This window comes from Talpa europaea (genome assembly GCF_964194135.1).
Source record: "Talpa europaea genome assembly, chromosome: 2".
NCBI classification, from domain to species: Eukaryota; Metazoa; Chordata; class Mammalia; order Eulipotyphla; family Talpidae; genus Talpa; species Talpa europaea.
The window spans coordinates 116,811,650-116,836,489 of NC_140068.1; the positions used below are offsets into that span (position 1 = coordinate 116,811,650).

The 24,840-nt window shown below is 50.1% G+C and overlaps 1 protein-coding gene and 1 pseudogene across 2 annotated transcripts in view; one reads left to right on the forward strand and one right to left on the reverse strand.

Moving 5' to 3' along the window:
• LOC311188281 (HLA class I histocompatibility antigen, alpha chain G-like) overlaps positions 1-24,840 on the reverse strand; it is a 678,711-nt pseudogene that overhangs the window by 381,735 nt on the left and 272,136 nt on the right. The window lies entirely within an intron of this gene.
• Positions 585-23,070, forward strand: LOC311167652 (class I histocompatibility antigen, Gogo-OKO alpha chain-like; the record flags this gene model as incomplete). The annotated part of the gene is made up of 7 exons (XM_084228717.1): positions 585-675; positions 20,776-21,054; positions 21,254-21,529; positions 22,105-22,380; positions 22,500-22,616; positions 22,872-22,904; positions 23,027-23,070. 7 exons carry the CDS (start codon positions 585-587, stop codon positions 23,068-23,070), a joined length of 1,116 nt encoding a protein of 371 aa, XP_084084843.1.

The following is a 24,840-nucleotide window of genomic DNA, read 5'->3' on the forward strand; positions in this document are numbered from 1 at the left end:
GCGGGCGGGAGCCTCTCCCCGCTCCGCCTCTGCCGCGGACAGTGAAGTTTGAAGAGGGGGGAAGAGGGAATCGTGGAAACGAAGAAGAGGATCCACCCGGAGCCGAGGAACCGGGCCCGGCCGCTTGTCCTGGACAACTGCAAAGCACAGGACGGAACATTGAGGGCCTGACAGGTGAATGTGTGGACTTAGAGTTCCTCAGTTTGATAAGTGCAGGCGGGATTTCAGTCTCAAATCTCCCCAAACTCCCTAAATTGAAAAGGCTTGAGCTCAGTGACAATAGAATCTGGCGTTCTGGACATGTTAGCAGAAAAACCTCCAGATCTCAGACATCTTAACTTAAGTGGAAATAAACTGAAGGACACCAGCACCTCGGAGCCGTTGAAAAGGCTGGCGGGTCTGAAGCGCCTGGGCCTGTGTGACTGTGGGTCGCTGACCCGAATGACCCCCAGAGGGCGTGTCCACGCTTCCCCTCGGCTGGCCTGTCTGGGCGGCTGTGACCCGAGGGGAGAAGCCCCGGCCCAGATGCTGCGGCGCGTGGTGTGAGGAGGAGGAGGGGGACGGAGAAGGGGGAGATGCCCAGGATGGGAAGACGGGATGGTGAGGAGCAAGAGTGTGAGGAGGACGAGGACGAGGATGAAGATGTAGAAGGGGACAAAGACGAGGACGAAGTCAGTGGGAGGAAGGAGATTTTGGGCAGGATGGAGGAGCTGATGAAGATGAAGATGACGAGATGAGGATGAGGAGGAGGAGGAGGAAGAGAGCGGAAAAGCAGAAAAAAGGAAGCGGGAAACAGATGATGAAGGACAAGATGATTAAAACCCAAATAAACTTTTTAAAAAAGAGCGAACTGTTCGGTATTGGTTGGACTGCGCAGAAGGATTTGGTAGATTTTTTTTTTTTTTTTTTTAAAAAGGCGGCTGTGACACAAACCCCAGGGCACCCCCCACCCAGAGAGCCAAGGAACAGTTCCTGTGACTTTCCGCCCCCCATTGAGTCCCTCTTGGAAATCCACCACCGAGCCTGGGGACTTCACCCCAACAAAACTGTAAGCGTGTTAGGTTGTCATGTGAGACTTGCTGCAGCGGGGACAGCCGTGGTGGGTGAATCCCCATCTGTGACCACCGGTTATGCCCAAGTTGGAACAGCGTTTTTACTTTCTGTACAACGAAGAAGCTTTGTAAGTAAAATCTTAACATTTTGGGTCTGTTTTTTCATGCTTTCCTTTTTCAATGAAATTTTTTACATTAGGACATTTTATGTGACAACTGACAAAAAAAAAGTATTTTTAAGAATTCAAGTGAAATAAACACATTACTCTTTGGTTAAAAAACAAACAAAAAAACAAAAACAAAAAACAAAAAAAAAAAAAAACTAAAGGGTGAAAGTCCCGCCGGGCTCCTCCCTGGTCAAGGGGCCTGGCAGGGGCCACGGCCTCGGGGGTCACGGGGCCCCGAGACTCGGGGCGGGGGGTGGGGCGGGAGCGGTGACCCGCCCCGGCCCGCGCTGCTCCCCGGCCCGGCTCTGGCTGCGGCGGCCGCGCGGGGCCTCCAGGAGCGCTTGGAGCCTCCGCGCCGAGTGTCTGCGGAGCCGCGTCTCCTCGCCCGACCCTCCCGCCCGCCCGCCCGCCCAGGGGCCCGCGGCTCCGCGCTCTGGCCCGGGGAGTCGCCGTCGAACCCCCGAACTGCGTGTCGTCCACGTAGCCCCCCGCGATGCACCGGGGCTCCCCGAGGCCGGGCGGGACATCACCATTTCTAACACCCTCAGAGAGGGGGAGCCTGGGGGCGGGGAGGGGTGAAGCCGGGCGGACCCTCCTCCCGGGGCGGGTCCTGAGTCCCCGGGAGATGGGGCAGGGGAGAAAGTGTCCAGGAGGGAGGGAGCTCCAGAGACTGAACATGGGCAGCGGGTCCAGAAGGGGCAAGACTCGGGACAAAAGGAGGAGGCAGGTGGGGGGACAGAAAGGGACCAGGACTGAGGGGCGCCACGGGGGTGACAGAGGGGCCTAAGGCAGCAGCTTCCTCTGCAGAAGCCTTTTCCCTCCACCCTGCACTCACCAGCCCAGGTGTCTGTCTGGGCCAGAGCCCTGGAGAGAAGCAGCAGGAGGAGGTTGGGGGCCCCATGCCCAGCACTGCTGGGGTCTGGGGAGCTTCTGACCCTAGGCTGGTGGGTGGAGACTTACCTGGGCAGGCAGTGATGCTGACTGGTTCTCTGGGAACCTCCAGGCACTGGGGACTGAGAACTGGGGAGGAGTCACAAGTGTCCAGGGCCCAGCACAGGTGGTGGAGACAGAAGGGAGGCTAAGGGGGCAGTGGGGTGTCCCCAACAGTAACCTTCCTGCCCTAGACACAGCCCTGGGGCCTGGAACTATGAGAACCAGACTAGGGCCCTGGGGCTTTGCTCTGGCCCCTCCTCTCCTCACCCAAAGCTTCCTCACCCTGTCTCCATGACCCAGGCACTGGGTCTGCGATTCTCAGTCTTCCTTCCCGGATCTGTGTCCAGTCTTACAAATTAGGGAGGACGCCAAGTATAATCTTGTTTAGGAGGTATCGCTCCCCATACTTACCACACTGGGAATAAAGCTGAGTTTGATCATGTAGCTGTTTATTTAGAATAATAGTAATAATCCAATGCATGTTAATAGAAAGTGTTCTTAAGAAAAATAACTTATTTCTGAAAATAATCAGGGCAATGAGAAGAGTGGATCTTTCACGTGTTTTATGTTTGCAGTTGTCTTCTTGTCTGTCTCGTTGTTTATCTTGTCTGTCTCATTAGAAGACAGTAGGAATTTCATGCTTCCTTCTGCATTTAACTGTGGTTCTGGTTGAAGTCTATGAAAAAATTATTTTTCACTACAAATCCAAAAAGTAAAAGTAGTACTGGAAGTTGGCAAGTGATAGGACACAATTTTCATGATTCTGTTTTTTTCTGAGCACTTATATTTGGTCAAGGTGAAGTTACTCTCAGTTATCAATTGCCAGTTGATTTTCTTTTTTTTTTTTTAAAGATTTATTTATTTATTTACACAAGAACTGGGTACAGTCAGAGAGCTGAAAGGTGAGAGAATTCACCAGGGCCAGAGTGGGGAGCAGAACAGGCAGAACAAGGAAATACACTGCTGAGGAGAGCACTGGGCAGCAAGAGAGGTCTGCTTGCCATGTGGGACCCTCACCAGTGGCCAGGATCACAGCCCAACCCTCAACTGCTATGCCACCAGGGGAGGCCCTTGTCAGTTGATTTTCTTAAAGGAGCACACACTCAAGTTCAGGACAATGTCTGCTAATTAACCAAATCAAATAGCCACAGATTTTGTCATTCATTCCTTCATGTGAAGATGGTATTGCCTACAAAAAAAAGAAAAATAGTCTAATTCATCTCATGCAAATATGTTTCTTGGCACATAATAGCTGGGAACGCAGCAGGAGTGTTGTGTGTGCACTTGCGTGTCATCGCATCAGGTGCTGTAAAATGTGGATTTGAGGATGATAGAATAATGAAGATAATTTTTAATGCTTCAACCAAGACACTTTGAAATGAAACTGGCTTGGAGTTGTGTTTCTGAGGTAAGTACTTGTGAAGAATAACTGCAGTTAGTAATATAAGATCCATTTTTAGTAAGTTTTACCTCAGCAGATGGCAAAATAGTGAAAAAGTCAGTGGTATGTATCTAAGTGACATTTTGAAAATAGTTTTGACCTCGTGGCTCCTGTGACAGGCTCTGGGTAACTTCAAGGATTCCACAATCACACTTTGAGAAATGCTTTTCTCAGTGAACCGGGAAGCATCTCCCTAGTGTTCTCTGCCTTTGCCTCCTCTTCACTTCCCAGCATCCCTCTCCCTGGCTGGCTCCTGCCTCCCCAAGCTGCCTCCCCTGCAGACACAATGGGGAGCAGAGAGAGGACCCTGGAGACATAGAGCTTGCTCTGTCATGAGAGATGGACACTGAGTAAAGGTGACAAAGACACGTGTAAACCCGACCTGAGCCAAAGGCAGGGAGGAAGGAGCATGTTTATTATGAAAGTAGAGCAGTAGGAGTGCTTCTATTATTTTAAATAATATCAAAAGATATAAAAAAATATAAAAACAGGGCCTCCCTGGTGGCATAAGGTTTAAGCCTGAATGCTATCACTGCTTAGATCTGAGTTTGATCCCTGGCCAGGGAGCAACCCTCATGGGGCAGCAGACCTCTCCTGTCTCACCCACCCCTCCCCTCAGCAGTGGATTTCAGTGGATCGGCCTATTCCGCTCCCTACTCTGTGTCTGGTGAATCCTCTCACCCTCTGCCCCTCTGGCCTATACCCCAGTTCTTGTATGCATAAATAAATAAAAAATGAATCTTAAAAACAAACAAACAAAAAATTACATGCAGCATCAAGTACAAGATCCATCTCAGACTCTGCAAACAGCAGAGGCTGGGGAACAGTAGTTGGTGCAGGTAAAACAAGACACAATGGGGGATTCAGTCAGCTGGAGTCAGGCTTTGTCATCAAATGAGTTTGATGCCAAACTACAGAGGGTCAGTCCACCATCCAGCTGCCAGGCCAGAAAGTCTGGGCTGGTCTGCAGCCGAGCCAGTAGTCAGGCACCACCTGGGAGACTCACGGGATAGCTTAAACTAGCCCTTTGTTTAATTTTTCTATATCCATATATCTAAGTGATATATTTGTCTTTCTCCTTTGGGCTTATTTCAATTAGCTCCATCCATGTTGCCCCAGATGGCATGAGTTTATGTTTCTTGATGAGTAGTATCCTATTATCTATGTACCATCCCTTCTACAGTTCGGCTACTGTAAAAAGTGCTGCAGTGATCAGGGGGGTGCAGGTTTCCTTTGAAGTAGTGTAAGATCTTCTGCGGGTGTGCTGGCACCTGCCGCCCTAAAGGGAGCCAGAGTCTCCTAGAACACCTGCTTACTCTGCACAGGGGGGTCCAGGAGGTTAGAAGTTCTGCGAACAGAACTTTTTTTTTTTTTAATTTTATTTATACAAGCACTGGGTACAGTCAGAAGCGCGGGAGGGTGAGAAAATTCACCAGAGCCAGAGCAGGGAGCAGAACAGGCAGAAGGACCGAAGTACATTGCTGAGGGGACCAGTGGGCAGCAGGAGAGGACTGTCGCGCCATGTGGGACCCTCACCTGTGGCCAGGGATTGAACCAGCGCTGCAGAGGCTGCGGGCAGTAGAGGCTGCAAGCAGCTTCGCAGCCCAACACTCAACCACTGCGCCACCAGTGGAGGCCACCAAGGTGGTTGTTTCCAGAGCCTGAAGTCTCTTGCAACTGTGCACACGGTCGAGGACCACAGTGATGAGTCCCCTACTGAGCCCAGGAAGGTGAGGAGTTGTGCAGTGAGTTGCTGAGATTGTGGCAGAGAAGGTCTGCAGAGAAGGAGGCCAGCAACATATTAAAGGAGAGCCCAGAAAGGAGTTGGACTTACCTGCTACCTTGACTGTTACCCTGGGCTCCTTGAAGTTTATCGGGGTCGATGAGTCCAGGCCTCTTCAGTCCTCAGCTGCCAAACCGAAGACCGCCGGTGGCAAGAGTTGCAGGGGCTGGAAGGACTGGTCCACCGCAGCCAGGCATGGAGGGACAGTCACTTTTCCAGTGACCCTGGACGTTGCAGATGGGGCATGGTCCTGGCAGGTGTTGGGGCATTGTCTGGACCAGTGGCTTTCTCGACCACATTTGAAGCAGGCTCCCAGCGGTGGTGGGTTGGGCGCCATGGGGCCCGTTGTTGTCCTCTGTCGGGCGGCAGGCACTGCGGTGGTTGAAGGAACATGGCCTGGTGGTCTCAAGGCCCTACCAGGGCCTGAGCTTGAAGCCCAGCCTTCTGGAGACTACGGGGTTCCCTCTCTGCCCTGTCCTGTTCCTTCCGGTTTTTAAAAACTGTCAAGGCCATATTCAGCAGATCCTGGATAGGGGTTTGAGGACAGTCCTCAGCCTTCTTTAAAAAAAAAAAAAAAAAGGTTTATTTATTCATTTACACTAGAACAGGGGTCCAGGCCAGATATGTGGGAGGGTGAGAGGATTCACCAGAGACAGAGTGGGGAACAGATCAGGCAGACTGACGAAATACACTGCTGAAGGGAGTAGCGGGCGAGGCAGGAGAGGTCTGCTGTGCCATGTGGGACCCTCGCTGGCCGGCCGGCATGGAACCGGCACTGCAGAGGCCTCGGAGAGACTCACAGCGCGGCGCTTTGCCATCTGCGCCATCAGGGGAGTCCTCTCAAACTTCTTAAGCTTCTATTAATGTCAGGAGCTGACTGAGATATAAAATGGGTAGCCAGAACTGTTGAGCCTCCATTTGAGTCAGGGTCAAGCCTGGTATGGCGCTGGAGAGCCTCCGTCAGGCGGCTAAGGAAGGCAGCAGGGTTTTCTGAGGCAGACTGGGTGATCTCCCTGAGCTTAGCAAAATTTACACTTTTGTGCACAGCTGCTTGGAGACCAGCTAGGAGACAGGTAATAAAATGGTCTTGGTGAGTCCTGCCCCGGGGGCCCTGCCTGTGTCAGTCTGGGAGCCCCACCCCAGCTCTGGGCTGGGAACTGCTGCAGAGCCTGGGGCCATGGTTGTGTCAGTCACAGGGACCTGATCTGCATGGTCTTGGGCAGACCTAAAAACCTGCTCCCTTTTGTCAGAGGTCAGGGTGGAAGAGAGGATCACATGTAATCATGACAAGTAAGGTCACAGGCTTGGGTAAGACAAGGAAACTCTTTGGTGTAGGTGGTGGGATTGTTAGTGAAAGAGCCAAGAAGCTTTTCAGTCTGGGAGAGACCAGACAGAGAGGAAGGACCATGGACCCTAATTCCTCCTTCACTCCCGCCACTTCCCTGAGGGGACCCAGAAGAGGACCACCCAGAACGGGTGTGGTGGCTAGGAGGTGAAAAAAAAGAGGGGAGGCCCGATTGGGGAGCTGGAGGAGGTGAAGACTGAGAATTTAGAGGATCAGAAAACGTTGAAGAGGGTCCAGAGAGGGGGAGAGTGAGAGGAGTCTCAAGACTTGGAGAGTGTGGCAGGTTTTCAGGAGGGAGGGGCTGGAGGGGGGCACGGGAGCACAAGAGAAAGCCAGCCTGGCCCTAAGGGATCTCTGACCATTTTCCATTGCGGTGACAGAACTCTTTAGGTCTGTAAGGATCAAGAAGTCAAAAGCGCCATGCTCGGCCCGTGGGAGCCATTGTCCAATTGGTATGGAGGCCACGCAGTGCTGCAGTAAAAGATGAGGCGCTTAGGGCACATATCTGGCCTAAGCTCCAAGGGACCGAGGTTTGAGAGAAGGCATCTGCCGCGAGGGTGATAGATAAGCTTCAGTCAGAAGTTGGCTCTCAGAGAGAATTTTATTCCTTTATTGGTCACACACACACTTAAGTTCATACAGGCAAGCCAACCCCAGGTTCCCAAAGTACCTCCGACTGAAGACAGCCACTGAGACTTGTCTTACCCGGGCCTTCCACCTAGGTGGATGTTCTCTGGCTGTGGAAGTCTCTAGGCTCGAGGACCTGCAGGGCAGATGGTCACGCAGGGTGTTGAGCTGATAGGCCGCTTGTGCCGCTGTCAGGGAGCAGGCCGTCAGGGAGCCTTCGAAATTCATGCTGGGGGTGCAGCCCCCATCCCCCTATGTGAGCGTGCTGCTGGGGCAGGGCAGCCGCCTTGGGAGCTTTGGAACCGGATCCACCACAGGGCAGAGGAGGTCTGGCCCCTCCTCCTTATTGTGGCAACTGAGTCCCTTCAGGAAGGCTCAGGTTGTCTGATGGCTTTGGAAAGCCTGAGGGTCCAAGCCACACCCTCGGCCCGCAGCCACCTTGCAACCAGGCAGGCCACAGAGCGCCTTGCCCTCAGTGCCTGCTGTTGCTGTTCCCGCCAGCACAGGGCCACGGCCGTCCCTGTGCCCCAGGTGAAGCACCGAAGCCTGCCTGCAGGCCCGTGGACCTGGGCCTGTTGTTCCATAGTGTCACTTCTCCTTTTTCAGCCAGGGGACCTCTATACTCTACTTCTTCTATGCAGAAAGAAAAAAAAAATTGGGGATATTGAATTTTAGTTAAACAGTAGGGTTTTGTAAATGAGCAATATCTATCAAATCAGCCATAGGTCATTACATAAGTATAATCAAGAAATCATTATTAATGTCTATATCAGTCCATGTTAGGACATCCATTTATAAGAACATATGCTTTAGGAGGAAGATATTAAGATTAGAGATGTAATGGGATATCCAGGGCTACAATTTCATTAAATAGCCTCACCCAGGAGTGCCTAATGAGACAGCAAGGAGTGGCAAGAGCTGCAGGCAGTGCCCTGATGACTTAATTTGAATGGTGGCAATGTTGACCTCCCTCCATTATGGCTATAAAATAGACTCCTGGCAGTGGTTTGTGACTTTCTGAATGATTCAGTGCTGAGAAGGAGCAAGATGAGAAGATGAACGTCAAAGGAAGTTAGGAAATGAGGCATTTTTGTCCATGGGAGTGGACACAGGGTTTAAGACCTTTGTGTCTCATGTTAGTTCTCACCTCAGAGAGCACCTACCACAGATCATGTCCCCTTTGTGTGGATAACACTCAGCCTCTCTTGTTGGTTACCCTAGGGCTTATTCAACAGTCCCTGAAAGTCATAGAAATCGAGATCAAGGGCGATTTGATCATACATGAGTCCAGTAGCATGAGTTTCTTCTCATCATGGGAGATTCACAGTCACTGTCACTCACGAATGCCCAGATTTCCAGTCAAAGAAATCACAGTCAAGCTCTTGCTGTGATAACATCACTTAAGTAGACCAGACAGCTACATGGTAACAGGTGGATTTCTTCACTCAGTTTACCCTGTTATGAAGAGTGATGTGTTCTCAAGAATTGACATCCATTCTGGATGTAAGATTCCCTTCCCTGACTGCCAGCATCTCCTTTTAAGAGCCAACAGATTGCCTGATTCACCAGCATAGAGCCTATATAACATTGCCTCTGATAAGGGGCACATTTTATGGTGAAATAAGTATGACATTGGCAGCATGTCTGCAGGAATCACTGATTCTACCACACAGCATGTCACTTGGAAGTTGACAGCATAATTGAAGGAGGAGAGACATTAAAAACTTTTAACATTTTATCTTGGGCAAAACACTCTGAGATGGTGGAAGGCAGCTTTCAACATGTGTAATACACATTGAGTAATGGCCAATATATAATCTGTGTTCCAATATCGAGAAAGCATGGATCCTGCAACTAAGAGGTGAAGAAGGATCAGCCACTCTCACCATTACTCCTAATGATGCACTGGAGGAATTTATACTTCTCACCCCACACCTTCACCCTATTAGTTTAGAGGCTCTCCAGGGACGTGAGGTGGGACGTTGGGAGGCATATTTGTACCAGCAAGGTTCTGCTAGATTTGATGTTATATCTACTGCCTAAGCATTTATATTCCTTGAGCCAGTGAGCCACAATGAACTCTATTGTTATTGTTTTCAGAAAAACTGACCCTGATTACTATGAGGAGCTAGGGTTGCTGCTGCACAATGTAATAAGAAAGGAGCACGTGTAGAAACTCTGGAGAACTGGGGCTTCTTGCCAAGTAGAAATACAAACGGGCCATGCAGCAACCATGTCCTGATGGGGGTGAGGGACTCAGCCTCCCACTCTGCAGGGATGAAGAATGTAGGTTTGCTCCAGGGGGAGGGGAATCTGGAATGGCTGTGTGGGAAAGAGACAAAGCACATTGATAATGGTGTTGTGACCACATGCATCTGTGGAGGCTTGGCCCATTAACTGATCTTTTGTAGAGCTTGTCACTGGCCACCACATCAAAGACCCTGTGACTGACTGGACTCCACAGAGCCCATGAAAAGATCTGAGTGGTGTAAGGAGTAGACTGTATTGGACATTTCTCAGTCCTCATGTCTTCTATCCCTTCAGTTCACCTTTTTACTGCTATAGTTTATTGTTTCATAGTAACCAGTTTCATGCAGGTATCAACTTCCACCACCTTAGTCCAGTTGCACCTTATTTGTCAGGGAGATTGAACCCCAGTTGCCCATGGCAGTACCCAGGTCAGTAAAGCTCCCTGGTATCAACTTTTCTTCCACTCCCTGCTTTATGTTTCCTGTTCCCATGGTAATGAACCCAAATAAACTATTCGCATGCAAAATCTCAAGTTTTTTTTCTGGCTAAGATATGTGTGTTACTTGGGGAAAATGGAGATGGGGATTAAGCTGCTGAGATGGGTGTAGAATGGTATCCACAGGAAAATTATCATTTATGCTAAATGCTGTTTATTAAAAACACATAGATATGTAAAGTGATGCATGCAAAAATGTCACCAAAATATTAATGTTTATTATTATGGTAAGATGACAAGATTTTTTTATTACATTTTTATATTTCAGAAGTTTCATATTTTATAAATGGTTTGAGTTGTTCACAATGAATGTGTGATATTTACATAATATAATTAGAGAAACACAATAAAAATGGGAGCACAAATAATGAGACAAGGTGGGATTTCTCACTTTAGACATCTACACATAAAAATCTTTTTTCCTGAAACCAGAAAGCAAACCCTTCCCTATAGAAGTAAATAGAAGTTTTACCTTGTCAAAAGAAGTGTCAAGGCATGAACAGAGCCCACTAGTTGCGTAGCAAGGGCTGGACTTCAATCTGAGCTCCAGTGGAACCTCTTGCTCTCCTCACACACCATCCTCCAACCTTGCTGAAATCACATAACTCCAACTCCCACTTGGAGAAAAAGAAAAAAAAAATGTCCTAAACTCTCAGACATTTGGTATTGCCTCAAAATTCTCACTTGTGAGAGATAACAACAGGAATTAAATTGGCTTATGTGTTTCAAAGGCTGATTTGGGCCCTATGAGGAATGATGCCGTTTATTCAGAATTTTCTTTCCGTCACTATCCCTCCCTCTGATCCACTGTTTCAAGTCTTTCATTTATAATTGTCCTTAATATAGTTTGGTTCAGTTCCTAACCAGACCGTGCAGTGGGAAGGAATTGAGACAGTGTTTTTGAGAGGTGGGGGAAGTGATTGAAGCCCTTTTATGAATTAGGATTTGAATTTTGGAAAATATAGGCAACTTTCTATTTCTTTTTAAAGATTTATTTATTTATATAAGAACTGGAGTATAGTCAGAGGCTTGGGAGGGTGAAAGAAATCACCAGAGACAGAGTGGGGAGCAGAACAGGCAGACAGACAGAAGACACTGCTGAGGGGAGCAGCGGGAGAGGCAGGAGAGGTCTGCCGTGCCACGTGGGTTTCTCCCTGGGCGGCCGGGAATCGAACCCACACTGCAGAGGCTGGGGACAGCTTCACAGCGCAGTGCTCCGCCCGCTGCACCACCAGGGAGGCCCGCAACTTTCTATTTCAAAGAGTCAGTTATCACAGCCCTCACAGAGGAAATCTTCAGGGTGAAGATTCTAAGTATGAAGGAGTTTGAAATGTGTACTGGAATGAAGAAGGTTGGGAAAATCAGTTCCAAAATCATCAGGTGACAGCAGCTTCAAATATCAGTAAATCCTGACTTGAGAATTGAAGAAAATTTCCCACTGGGAAAAAAATGGAATGAAAGTTGATACCTGGCACTTGATTCTACAATCCAGAAGAAAGAAAAGGCAAACTTCCTGCAAACATCAGTTTAGGGACTGAAACACACCAGAGGCGTCGTTTTTCAACCTCACGATGGATGTTTTTACCACCCAGTGGCGATTAAACAAACTTATGAACACTATTTTAAGTTCAATGTTCTCTATTGGAAACCATAACTTATAAGTCAAACTGTCAGGTCATCCCCAAACGCCGGGTTTTCCTTAAAGCTCAGGTTCTCACCATCCCCCATTCCACATGGCTCCTTAGAGGGAGCAAAGAATAAAGTTTTGCCTGACCCTAAGCCTTAGCCTTCCTTTACCTTGTCAATAAGATGTTCTCAAGGCATGGTGCTGTTTTGAGAAGGCAGTGGGTGGGGCGTTCTGAGCTAGGGTGCCTGAATGTCTTAGGAGGCCTGTCTTTAGGATAAATGCCAGGTTTGGGATGAGCCACTGAGAGCTCGAGGACTCCTTCACACTTCTGCATGGGTTCATAGAGATCCTACTCTGAGCCATCATGCCCTTTGGTCATCACACTCATGTTTGGACCCCGGGGAGCAGCTGGAGGAGGAGCAGCAGGGAGGGGAGGAGGCAAAGAACAGAGCTGGGACAGGAGCAGGCGCCATCTCCTCAGGGCTGGGGAGAGACAGGGCAAGAGGCAGCCAGGCCCACACAGAGGAGCAGGGCAGCCAGGACTCTGGGCTCAGGGGGGAGAAGGGCCCAGGGACCCCCACCAACAGGAGCAGGGCCCTTCCTGGTGACTCCTTAGGCCCTGAGACCAAGGACAGACCTGGCTCCTCCCAGGGCTGCTGAGCCTCTGCGCTGCTAGAGACTAAGAGGTTCATTGGAAAAAACATCCTCCCTTCCCTTCCCACCCTGTGGAACCCACACACCAGACCCACTCTGCTCAAAACACTGGACCCCTCCATTCCCAGCACCTGGTCCCGGGTGCAAACTGCTCTACCCTCCTCATCACCCAGTGACTTCCCAGGTCAGAGGCCCAGACCCAGGCCCCCCATGAAGGACAGGCCAGCGCCTGCTTGTGGTCCTGTCCCCCTCAGTGTGAGCAGGTGTCATGGAGAAGCATCAGGACACACAATATTGTCCCCAAGGAGTTGGGGTCCCCCCCACAGGCCCCTGTTCTATTCTGCTCTGTCTGCTTCTTTAGTTCACCTGAAGGTCAGTCCCTCCCCAGCACTGACCTGCCAGGGCGGAAGACAAGGTCCTGCCTCAAACAGCAGGAACCTGGTCAGATCCCCACTGAGGGCTTAGTCCTCCTCCTGGCGGATTCCTGTCTCTGGGTGAGGATCCAGTGGAGGCAGAGAAGTAGAGAAGGAAAACGAGTCCTGATCAGAGAAAACACCCTCAATCAGTTAGGCAGAATGAGGGACACCCTGGGACACCCAAATCTGTATGCTCCAAATGGCTTCTGCCATCTGCCTCATAAAGGCAGAGCACACTCTGAGTGTGAAAGAACACACCAGAGGAGCGCCAGAGGGGAAGGGAACATGGTGTTACAGGGCAGGGAGACGGGCACCCTGACCCCGCAAACCTGCCTGCTCTAAATAGGTTCTGCCATCTGCCCCATCAAAACAAAACATATGAGACTTTAATGAAAAGTAAATTTAATACAATTAGGGAACAATACAGAAAAGACAAAGAATATAGTTTATAAATCAAGCACCCAAAGTTATCCATCCCCTCGTGGGTAAAAGTCTACCCCAATGGGATTGGCTCCGAGCAAGGCCCCAAAGCCTGCCACAAGTCTAAAGCATCCTCCAGTGGGGACCCACAGAAAAGGATCAGAAACAACCAGACAAGTATGGGAGGAAAAGAGCAAAATCACAATAAAGGGATAAGCTGCCATTGTCACCTCCGCACGGGTCTCTCATCCACATCTGTGTCACCCAGTCCACGACCAAAAGGAAGCGCAGTTTCTTCACATGTCTCTCCGCTCCATGTGCCTCCTCCAGGTCTCCTCTGGCTCCATCCTGCTTCGTTCCTTCCTCAGTCTCCTCTGCAGCTTCTTCTCTCCCAGCTCAGTTCCACCCTCCTTTTGGGTGGGGCAGGAAACCTGGAAGCTCCTCCTTTCTTGGAGACCATCCTGTTACAGTGAGATAACAGTTTCCCAACAAAACACTGAAAGTTACCCACCCTGCAGGGTAAATGATTGTCAGGTTTTTCTGCCCTCCTGCCATTAGCATCCATGCCTGATGGAAGCCTGCATTTTGTTACATTGTTATATTCAGTTGCTTGTTTACTTCTGTGGGCCAGGGCTGCAGTATTTATATTGGCTGAGAAAAGCAGAGAACACAGGAGAGGGACAACTGCCAGAAAGCCCAGTAAAGAGTGCCAGCTCCTGGCACCCCAGCACCCCTGTCTGCTGTGTACCTGGTTGCCTCTCTGCATGTAAAAGATCAATAAAAGCCTGAGAAAGCCACTGAGGGCTCCAGGGCTTTTCTTTACAGGTTTGCTCAGGTCATAGAGAATCAGCTCCATGCTTTTCTGGCACTACCAGGACCCCGCCCCCTCTCCCCAGGGTAGATGACCAGCCAGACTTCCTGGGGGGCGGGGCTGCAGCTCCAGGATGTACCCCACCCCCACCCCAGCTCTCAGCACAGTGCAGCCCCTAAATCCACCCACCTCATGGGGAGGGGAGCAGGAAGTGACTGGGACTCAAAACTGCCCCAGGAGGACACAGGTCTCCCCATTAGTGCTTCCTTTTGTTCCAAGTGGAGAGGGAAAAGAGGGGGGTACAGAGCACAGGGCAGGTGTCCCTGGATAACACTAGGAGATCCTGGACACCCTGCAGGAAGGACACTCACCCTCTCACTGCCTCTCCCAGCCCTTCAGGGCCTGTTCCTGCTGCTCTGTCAGCCCACACTGTTCCTTGTTCTGTCTTGTTGTAACAGGGTGGTCCCCAGGAAAGGGGGAGGTTCCCTGCCCCACCCAAGGGAGGGTGGAGCTGAGCAGGAAGAGGAGAAGCTGCAGAAGAGATTGAGGAAGGAAGCAGGATGGAGCCAGGAGACCTGGAGGAGGCGCATGGAGCCTAGAGACACGTGAAGAAACTGCGCTTGTCTTTTGGTCGTGGACTGGGTGACACAGATGTGGGTGAGACCCGTGGGGAGGTGACAATGGCAGCTTTTATCTTGATGTTGATTTTGCTCTTTTCCTTCCGGGCTTGTCGGGTTGTTTGTGACCCTTTTCTGTGGGTCCCCACTGGAAGATGCTTTAGACTTGTGGCAGGCCTTGGGGCCTTGCTCTGGGCCAATCCCATTTGGATGGACTTTTACCCACGAGGGGATGGGTAAATTTGGGTGCTTGATTTAGAAACTAGATTCTTTGCCTTACCTGTATTGTTTCCTAGTTTTATTACAGTTCCTTTTCATTAAAGTCTCCTATGTTTTGTGTTGATGCGGTGGATGGCAGAACCCATTTAGAATAGGCAGGTTTGCGGGGCTTGGGCTGCCCCTCTCCCTGTCCTATAACATTGTCAGATATTAATGGTCCTGATCCAGATGGGTTCATCATTTACTTTCCTCTTTAATGGACATATGCCTCTAATCTTTCGATCGTTTCAATAGCTTTTGAAATAGTTGCAGGTAAATACCTAAGGTTGCTGAAAGACAATGGAGAACATAAAATGAATTGTAATTTTAAAATACAACTACTGATGGGAAGAAGTAAACCCCTTTCTCCAACGTGCCATCCAGTGAAGTTTATGTAGACAAGGTTAAGATGAGGGGTTCACAAGGAAAGGCTCTTCGATAAACGGTGCTGGGGACACTGGACAGCCACGTGCAAAAGAATGAAACTAGACCACTGTCTCCCACCTCACACAAAAATCAACTCAAAATAGATAATAGGCTGGGACTTAAGACCAGAAACCATAAAATCCATGGAAGACAACAAGGACAGAACGCGCCATGACATACCAAAAAAAAATAATGTGCTCAGTCTTTGTAAAGTCAGCATTGAGTCATTTCTCTCTCTCTCTCCTTTTTTTTTAAAAAGATTTATTTATACAAGAACTGGGGTGCAGGCCAGATGTGCAGGAGGGTGAGAGGATTCACCAGGGACAGAGTGGGGAACAGAACAGGCAGACTGACTGAAATACACTGCTGAGGGGAGCAGCGGGCAAGACAGGAGAGGTCTGCCGTGCCACTGCAGAGGCTGCGGACAGCTTCACAGCACTGTGCTCAACTGCCTGCACCACCAGCAATGCCCTAATTTCTCATTTTTACAACCATTTCCTGCTCGCTGCCGTGCTTTTCTTCTGTCACCTTCTTCACATAACTGTGGTCTCTTCCTTCAAAGGAAGAATGCTCCTCCAATTCTACCCCACAATGTAAATTATTGTCCACAGTTGAAGTCAAAGAGGTGAACGTCTGCATGGTGAGCTGAGCCATTAATAAGTGGCCTTAAGATTTGAAGACATGAAAATCACCATCATGAATGGAAACTGAATGGCTTCATCAACACTATCCCCAGGGCCTCAGGGATCAAACCCCTGATCCACACTTACCTGCAACCTGAGTGTAGCTTCCCTCCTCCTTGTCTTCCTGTGGGAAGAATCATCATGTGAGACAAGGGAGGAGTCAGCCCACACAGTCTTTAAGGAATCTTCTAATCCTGGAATACTGTGCCTAAAGACCCAGGTCAGGACTGGGAAAAATGAAGAAAGGAGGTGAGGGGGGACTGAACCAAATGCCCTCTGGGCAACACACATGTGTGTGGATGGTACTTCCCATTAACCAGGCAGGGCAAGTTCTCCCTGGGACATGGAGGCCCCCAGTGGACAAGATCCCCCACTCCCTTCCCCACTTGAGTGCTTCTTCCTCCACATCACAGCTGCAGCCACCACAGCTCCAGTGAGCACAGCACCAGTTTAAAGACCAAGGTTTCCTTTTATACACAACTGTGTCCATATCTGTTACATTGATAGTGACGTGGTTTTTGTGGAGTCTGTGGGTTTGGAGTACGGGGTCTTTGAGGTCACTCTGGGAAAGGTTTCACCAGAGCTCCCCTTTCAGCGACACGTGGTGGGGTCCCCAGCGAGTTTCTCCAGGAGACAAAGACACTAGTTATATTTAAAAGATAGGTTTATTAGGGAAAGGGACAGAAGAGTAGAAGACACTTGCATAGACATAAGTGGGCAGGAAGAGCTGCCCCGAAAGGGACGGGTTTGCTGAGAGAGGCCTGCGTGGTTGCAGGCGGGCAGTCTTGAGGAGAGCGGCCTTTGCTGAAGGAGGTCAGTGCAGAGAAGTCCAGGCATGGTGCAGGTCACGGGCAGGCAGGCAGGAAACTGCTGTCCTGCGGAGGGAGAGGGTTGGTAAAAAGAGGCATCTGCATAGACACAGGTGGGCAGTGGGCTTGCTGCCCTGAGCCTGTGCAGAGACTGCACTGATATAGTCCTCTGCTGTTTGGGAGGGGCCACTCCTTGTGAGCTTTAGGGTTAGTGGCTGATTTTGGATAACTAAGCAGAATCTGAAAGGGACAGCAGATTCCACCATGGGCTCAATCTCCATGTCTTTACCTGTGGATGTGAGCTCTGATACCTGCTTGGATGTTATGTAATCCAGGCATTGGTGCCTGAAGATCTTAGTTTTCACAACTGTGTAGTCTGTGCCTAAGGATCCTAGTTTCCATAACTGTGTTGATGGTTATGCTAATCTCTTCTACCTCCATCTTCTTGTGAGAGCCATGTTTCTGGTCTTGTGGTGCTTCCTTTTGCAGTTTATTTATTTATTTTTTTCATTCCTGTCCTCCATCAATAGCATCGTTTTTCAGCAGGCACAACCATTTGCTGCAAAGTCCCCCGACAAGGGGGGCCAGGCAAGGGGGTGAAGATGCAGGCATTTGGGGATGCCCTTTAAGAGACAGGCCAGCTGGCTGACTGCCCAACCTTGTAGATAAGAGTGCTGAGGCCCTGGCCATGCATCTTAAAAGGGAAAGAGCTGTGAGTAAGCAAACTTGTTAATTATGCCTGCATGGGAGTGTTCATTGTGTTACAGGACAAGGAGAGGAGCACCCCAGGCCCTGCAAACCTGTCTGCTCTAAATAGGCTCTGCCATCCACTGCATCCACACAAAACATGTAAGACTGTAATGGGAAGGAACTTGAATACTGAAAGGTTCGGCGCAGTAAAGGAGAGGAGAGCCAGGCTACATTTCTCAAAGGGAGGGAAAGTTTATTGCGCCCCAGGCGGATCTCACAGACCCAAGGTGGGGGGGTCAGTGAAGTCGCGCACGTAGTTAGAGGGAAGCAGGGTTTTATAGGGTGAGGAGAGGTCAGGTGGGTAGTTGGGCTCCTATGGTGGGAAAAGTTTGTAGGGCAGGTAGAGGTTCTTTGTTTGAGAGGAGACTGGTAGGGGGAGGGGGGAGGCTCATTGTCTGAGTCCTCCAGGCAGGTATCCACATTCCTGCCCCCCAGGTGGGCTTCCTGGTTGGCTCCTGCATTCAGGCCTGCTGCATGGACCTTTCAAATACAATTAGTAAACAATACAGAAAAGACAAAGAATATAGTTTCTAAATCAAGCACCCATGTTACCAATCCCCTTGTGGGTAAAAGACCACAGGAATGGTCTTTTGGGCCAGAGCAAGGCCCGAAAGCCTGCCACAAATCTAAAGCATCTTTTAGTGGGAACCCACAGAAAAGGATCAGAAATAACCAGACAAGCTTGGGAGAAAGAGAGCAAATTCAAAATCAAGATAAAAGCTGCCATTGTCACCTTCCCACAGGTCTCTCACCAACATCAGTTTCAGCACCAAAAGGTAAGCGCAGTTTCTTCACGTGTCTCTCTGTTCCATGTGCCTCCTCCAGGTCTCCTTATGGCTCCACCTGCTTCTTTCCTTCCTCAGTCTCCTCTGCAGCTTCTTGTCTTCTCTTTAGCTCCACCCTCCTTTGAGTGGGATAAGGGAACCTGGAACTTCTCCTTTCCCTGGGCAGCAGCCTGTTACAATTGCACCAAGACTGGAAATTCTGCTGGAATCTTTATTATATTCATTTGCTCAATAATATATGTTCTCATCACTCTCTTGCATATTGGTTGGGTCTTGTGCTTATGTGTGATTTTTTTAAAGTAATATATTGTTCTACTAAGTTATAAAGATCTTCAGTATTCATTACACTGGAATCAAATTATTAAAAAAAATTTTTTTTCACTTAATTTTTCACCACAAATCCCAAAAGTAAAAGTAGTACTGGAAGTTGTGAAGTTAGTGAAAGATGGAGGAGAGCAATGGAAAAAGACTGGAAAGGAGATGGCCCACGACCAGAAACCTGGCTCACACAAGGAGCAGGGGGTAGAAGGGATTAACACAGCCATTGACACAGATAGAGAAACCAAGATCCTTAGGCTCCAAAGCCTGGATTACAAAGCAGAAAATCCAAGCAGGTATCAGACTGCTGTCTAGAGCACTGGCCCAAGGGTAAAGATATGGAGATTGAGCCCTTTGTAGACTCTCCTGTCCCTTTCAGATTCTGCATAGTTGTCCAACATCAACAACTAACCAGAAGGCTCATGAGGAGTGACCCCTTCCAAACAGAAAAAGACTATGTCAGTGCAGTCTCTGCACAGGCTGGGGGCAGCAATCCCTCTGCCCACCTGTGACTATGCAGGTGCATCTTTTCACCAACTTTCTTCTCTGCAGGGCAGCAGCCTCCTGCCTGCCTGTGACCTGCATCATGCCTGCACTTCTCTTCATTGACCTCCCTCAGTGGAGGCAGCTCTCCTCAAGGCCACCTGCCTGCAACCATGCAGGCCTCTCTCAGCAAACCTGCCCCTTTCGGGAGGCAGATCTTCCTGCCCGCTTGTGTCTATGCAAGTGTCCTTTACTCTTCTGTCCCTTGTCTAATAAATCTGCTCTTTAAATATAACTAATGTCTTGTGGAGAAACTCACCTGGGGAATTCTTCGTGTGTTGCTGAAACAGGAACTCTGGTGAAACCTTTCCCAGAGTGAACCCCAGGACCCCGCACTCCAAACCCACTGACTCCAAAAACTCCATCATTAGCATACCATAGGTTATTAATATTCTTTTTTAAAAAAATTATTTATGCATACAAGAACTGGGGTACAGGCCAGAGGTGTGGCGGGTGAGAGGATTCATCAAAGACAGAGTGGGGAGCAGAACAGGAAGAACTACAGAAATACATTGCTGAGGGGAGCAGCAGGTGAGACAGGGGAGGTCTGCTGTGCCATGTGGGTTGCTCCCTGGCCATGGATTGAACTGGTGCTTCTGCAGCTACAGGTCACTTCATTGTGCTGATGCTTAACCCCTTGCGCCACCAGGGAGGCCCCAGGTTATTTATATTCTAAAGTAAAGAAGCAATAACATCTTTTAAAAAGGTTTTATTCTAGTAAAGTAAATGTTTAAAGCTATAACCCACCTAAAAAAAATATATATACATGGGATCCGTAATAATTTGTGAGACTGTACAGAGTTTCTGAAAGAAAAATGTTTGAGGCTTGTGGACCTAGTCCCTGGGCCTGGACTCAGGGACACGGTGTGGCAAAGGTCTCGGAGCAGGAGAGGAGGGGGCGGCAAAGTCCCAGGTCTCGGGGTGTGGCTGTCTGGGTCTCAGTCCCCAGTGCAGTGTGCAGGGCTGGAAGGTGACTGCTGGGGGTTTGCCCTCTCCCCTTGGTTCCACTTCTGGGCTCACAGCCTGGGCGGGTCCTACTTCCTGGATACTGGTGACTCACCCCAGGGCTCACTCCCCATTGCCTGGAGGTCTCCGGAGCAGCCAATCAGCAGCCCCGCGGCTCCCGTTCCAAAGCCCTCGCCCGCCCGCCGGGACTCCGTCTCCCCAGCCCGGGTGGAGGCGCGTCCTGGGGGATGGGGGGCGCAGCCCTCCTGCTCCTGCTCGCGGTGGCCGCGGCCCCGAGGGAGACCCGGGCGGGTGAGTGCGGGTCGGGAGGGGACAGGGCGCTCCCAGAGGCGGGAGCGAGGGCGCGGGCGGGCGTGGGAAAGGCGCGACCCCGCCGCCGCCCTAGTTGTCCCCCCACCTCGGCCCCGCCCCGTCCTGGCCCCTTTCCGTCCCCCGAGACCCCAGCCTCCTCTGGCCCCCCGAGTCCCGGCCATTTTCGTCCCGCAGCCGCTTTTCACTCTCACTCCTCTTTCACCCACTTTCTGTCTCGTGGGCGCCCCCTGGGACTCGAGCCCCCGAAGGGGAAAAGAATAGCCCGGGTCTCCCCTCCCGCCCCCAGGCCCCCACTCCCTGAGGCTTTTCTACACCACGTTGGCCCGGCCCGGCCTCGGGGAGCCCCGCTACATCGCCGTGGGCTACGTGGAGGACACGCAGTTCGGGCGGTTCGACAGCGACTCTCTGGGCCAGAGCGCGGAGCCGCGGGCGCCCTGGGCGGGGCAGGCGGTGCAGGAGGAGCAGGAGGACTGGGACAAGGAGACGCGGCACCAAAGGGACAACACACGGTGGTCCCGAGCGCACCTGGACGCCCTGCGCGGCCTCTACAACCAGAGCGAGACCGGTGAGCTGGCGCGGGTCCGGGCCGGGACAGCACCCCCATCCCCACGGACGGGGGTCGCTCAGGGTCTCCCCCTCCAGGCTTCTCTGCATCCTGCCCGGAAACAGCCACGGGGCTTTCACTCCTTTTCATTCTGTTTAGTTTATTCCCGGCGGGAGGGGATGCGTGCGGGGTGACAAGAGGTGACACGGGGCAGGGACAGGGTCTCACACCCTCCAGGAGATGTTTGGCTGCGACGTGGGGCCCGACGGGCGCCTCCTCAGTGGGTATGTGCAGTTCGCCTACGAAGGCGCGGATTACCTGGCCCTGAATGAGGACCTGCGCTCCTGGACCGCTGTGGACACTGCCGCTCAGATCACCCGGCGCCAGTGGGAGGCCCGGGGTGAGGCTGAGAAGATCAGGAACTTTGTGGAGGGCAGGTGCCTGAGGTGGCTGCTCAGATTCCTGGCGCAAGGGAAGGAGACTCTGCAGCGCACGGGTAAGAGGGGCCTGGAGGCCTCCCGGTCCCCCCCTGCCTGGAGTCACTGGGGGAAATGAGTCCTCTCTCTAGTCCCGAGAGGGGGACTCCCCTGGGGTTCATGTTCTGCACTAGAGAGACTCCCAGAGACTCCTGCTTCTCCTGAAGGACAGTGAAGGGATCCCGTCTCTCCTGAGAAAGACAGACAGTCCCTGACATCCCACGTCACCGGGTCCTGTTGACCAGGGGCCTGTTTGAGAACCACAAGTTTCTCTCTCAGTCTTGTTTCTGGTCTGAGAACATTTCCAGTTATGTGATTCCTGCTTTTCTGTGTCATTCACCTTCCACCCAGGTCAGGAATAAAAAGTCTGTGTTCCACTCCCTCTGCTTCATCGTACCCTGGGTTTTCGTCCTCATTCTAGAACTTTCTAAGGAATAGGAGAATCTCATAGATTCCCCCAGATTAGCCTGTTTTTTACATTTTATGCTTCTTGCTGCCACACCAGTTGTCTTGTCCATTGTGAGGATGCTCTCATGAGGATTCTTCAGTGTCCATGGAGGAAACACAAGGTGAGTTTTCTGATTTACCACCTCAGATCCCCCAAAGACACACATGACCCACCACCCCTCCAGTGACCATGAGGTCATCCTGAGGTGCTGGGCCCTGGACTTCTACCCTGCGGACATCACCCTGACCTGGCAGCGAGATGGGGAGGACCTGACCCAGGAGATGGAGCTGGTGGAGACCAGGCCTGGGGGAGATGGAACCTTCCAGAAGTGGGCGGCTGTGGTGGTGCCTTCTGGAGAGGAGCAGAGATACACGTGTCACGTGCAGCATGAAGGCCTGCTGGAGCCCCAAGTCCTGAGATGGGGTAAGGAGGAGGATGTGGGCACAGAGGCTGTTCTCAGGGCCATCAGGGCACTTCTGGAGCCCTTCAGAGGGCCAGGATAAGGTCTGGGGCTCAGGGTATAATCTTCCCTTACCTTCCAGTGCCTCCTCAGTCCTCCATCCCTACCACGGGCATCTTTGCTGGCCTGGTTCTCCTTGGAGCTGTGCTCACTGGAACTGCGGTGGCTGCAGCTGTGATGTGGAGGAAGAAACGCTCAGGTAGGGAAGGGACTGGGGGCTTTCAAGTTCCAGGGAGAACTTGCCCTACCTGGTTAATGGGAAGTACGATCCACACATATGTGTGGTACCGAGAGGGTATTTGGTCCCCCTCACCTCCTTTCTTCATTTTTCCCAGTCCTGACCTGGGTCTTTACTCACTGTTCTGGAAACTTCCCTGTTCTGCAGGATTAAAAGATTCCTTTAGGTCTCCTGACCTGACCACACCCTAGTCTCACATGATGTTTCTTCACACAGGAGGAAAAGGAGGAAGCTACACTCAGGCTGCAGGTAAGTGTGGTTTGATCCCTGAGCACCTGGGGACAGTGTAAATGGACTCCATGGGAGAGTCACCATCATCACTCCCTCCTATGGTCTCATTTCTGACCAGGTTCTGTTTTGTTCTCAACCAGGCAGCAGCAGTGCCCAGGGCTCTGATGTATCTCTCAGCCCCTAAGGATCTTTTACAATGAACCTGTTGAGTCTCCTGTTGTGCACACCCTGGACAGAAGGATGATGGTGTCACTGTTGTTCTTAACTGTGATATTGAGCATTTGATCATATTTTTACTTTTCTATGACTAAAGTTGCTGTTTGTAAGGAAATTTTGTACATTTTTACAGATGAGTTGCCATTCATTTATTACACTATTTTGTCCTTATTAAAATTGGGTTATTTCTTTCTGATCATTTTTAGGCATTATTTGTAGATACCATCCTTTATCAGATTCGTGATTTGCAAATGTTTCTCCCCACTCTGTGACCTGAACTCCTTTACTGTTGGGAAAATAAACACTATTGCCCAGACAGGAGCATGGATATATATATATATATATATATATATATATATATATATGAGAAAAGATAAATTGCTAACTGTTTTTGAGCAGACACTGGCTGCCTGGGGTCTTGGGGGTGGAGTGGAATGACTTATGCGTATCCTTGAGTGTTATTTAAATGTCCTTGTATGAGCATGAAATATGCTTTCTAAAGTAAATTACACTTTATTCCTCGATTTATAAAACTGTTCACACATCATGTCCAAATCATGTGTTAAGACCAGACTGACACGTGGATTACATGTGATGGACCTGCATGTCACAGTCACAAAGTCATGGTTTCTCTCAGGGTTCACTCTGGTGTTGTCCATTCTCGGGGTGTTGGACAAATGTATAATGACCTGTGTCCACCATGAGAATATCATGCAGAGTATTTTCACTGCCCATAGTGTCTTCTGTGCTCCAAGGAAGCAAAAGCAAAAAGAAACCAATGGAATCACATCAGACTAAAAAGCTTCTACATAGTGAAGGAAACTATCATTAAAATGATAAGACAATATCAAATCAGAGAAACTATTTGCACATCATCAATCCAACAAGGAGTTAATCTCCAAAATCTACAAAGAACTCCAAAACAAGAAAACAACTCAAAACAGGGGCAGAGGAGCTAAATAGGTACTTTTTCTAAAGAAGACACACATGTGGCCAATAGGTAGATGGATAAATGTTTGCCATGTGCTGTCAGGAAAATGCCAATTGAAATCATAATGAGTTACCACCTCACACTGTGAGAATGACCCACTGAAGGGTGTGGAGGAAAAGGAACTCTGGCACATGGTGGGAATGATGTCTGGTCCTGTTAGTGGGCAGAATGAGGGGTTCCCTGGACCCTAAAAACTGTACACTCTACAAGGGATCTGCCATCAGCTGCATAAAAACAAAACATACTCTAAAGTATAAGACCTTCAACAGAAAAGAACTTTAATGCAATTAGTATAAAATAGAGAATCAGTGTGCAATAGAGCGAGAGAAGAGAAAGAATATAATTAGAATAGTTAACCAAGTGAAGCACCCAATGTTACCCGTTTCCTCAATGGTAAATGCCCAGAGAAACAGGCTTGGCCCAAAGTAGGCACACTGGGGCCCAAAAGCCTGCCACAAGGTTAAGGCACCCACTGGTAGAGACCCATGGGACAGGGGCAGGAGGGGCCAGGCAAGTCTGGAAGGAAAAGAACAAAATCAAAATCCACATCAAGATAACAGCAGCCATTGTCAGCTTCCCCATGGGTCTCTCACTCACATTTTTGCCTCTTTCACTTGTCTCTTTCCATGTCCCCAACTCCCTGGAACAAGTCCAAGTGAGAAGCAAGTGTGGTTTCTTCTTCACATGTCTCTCTTCTTCATGCACCTCCTCCAGCCTCCTTTCCTCGTCTTACTCCACGTCTTCTTC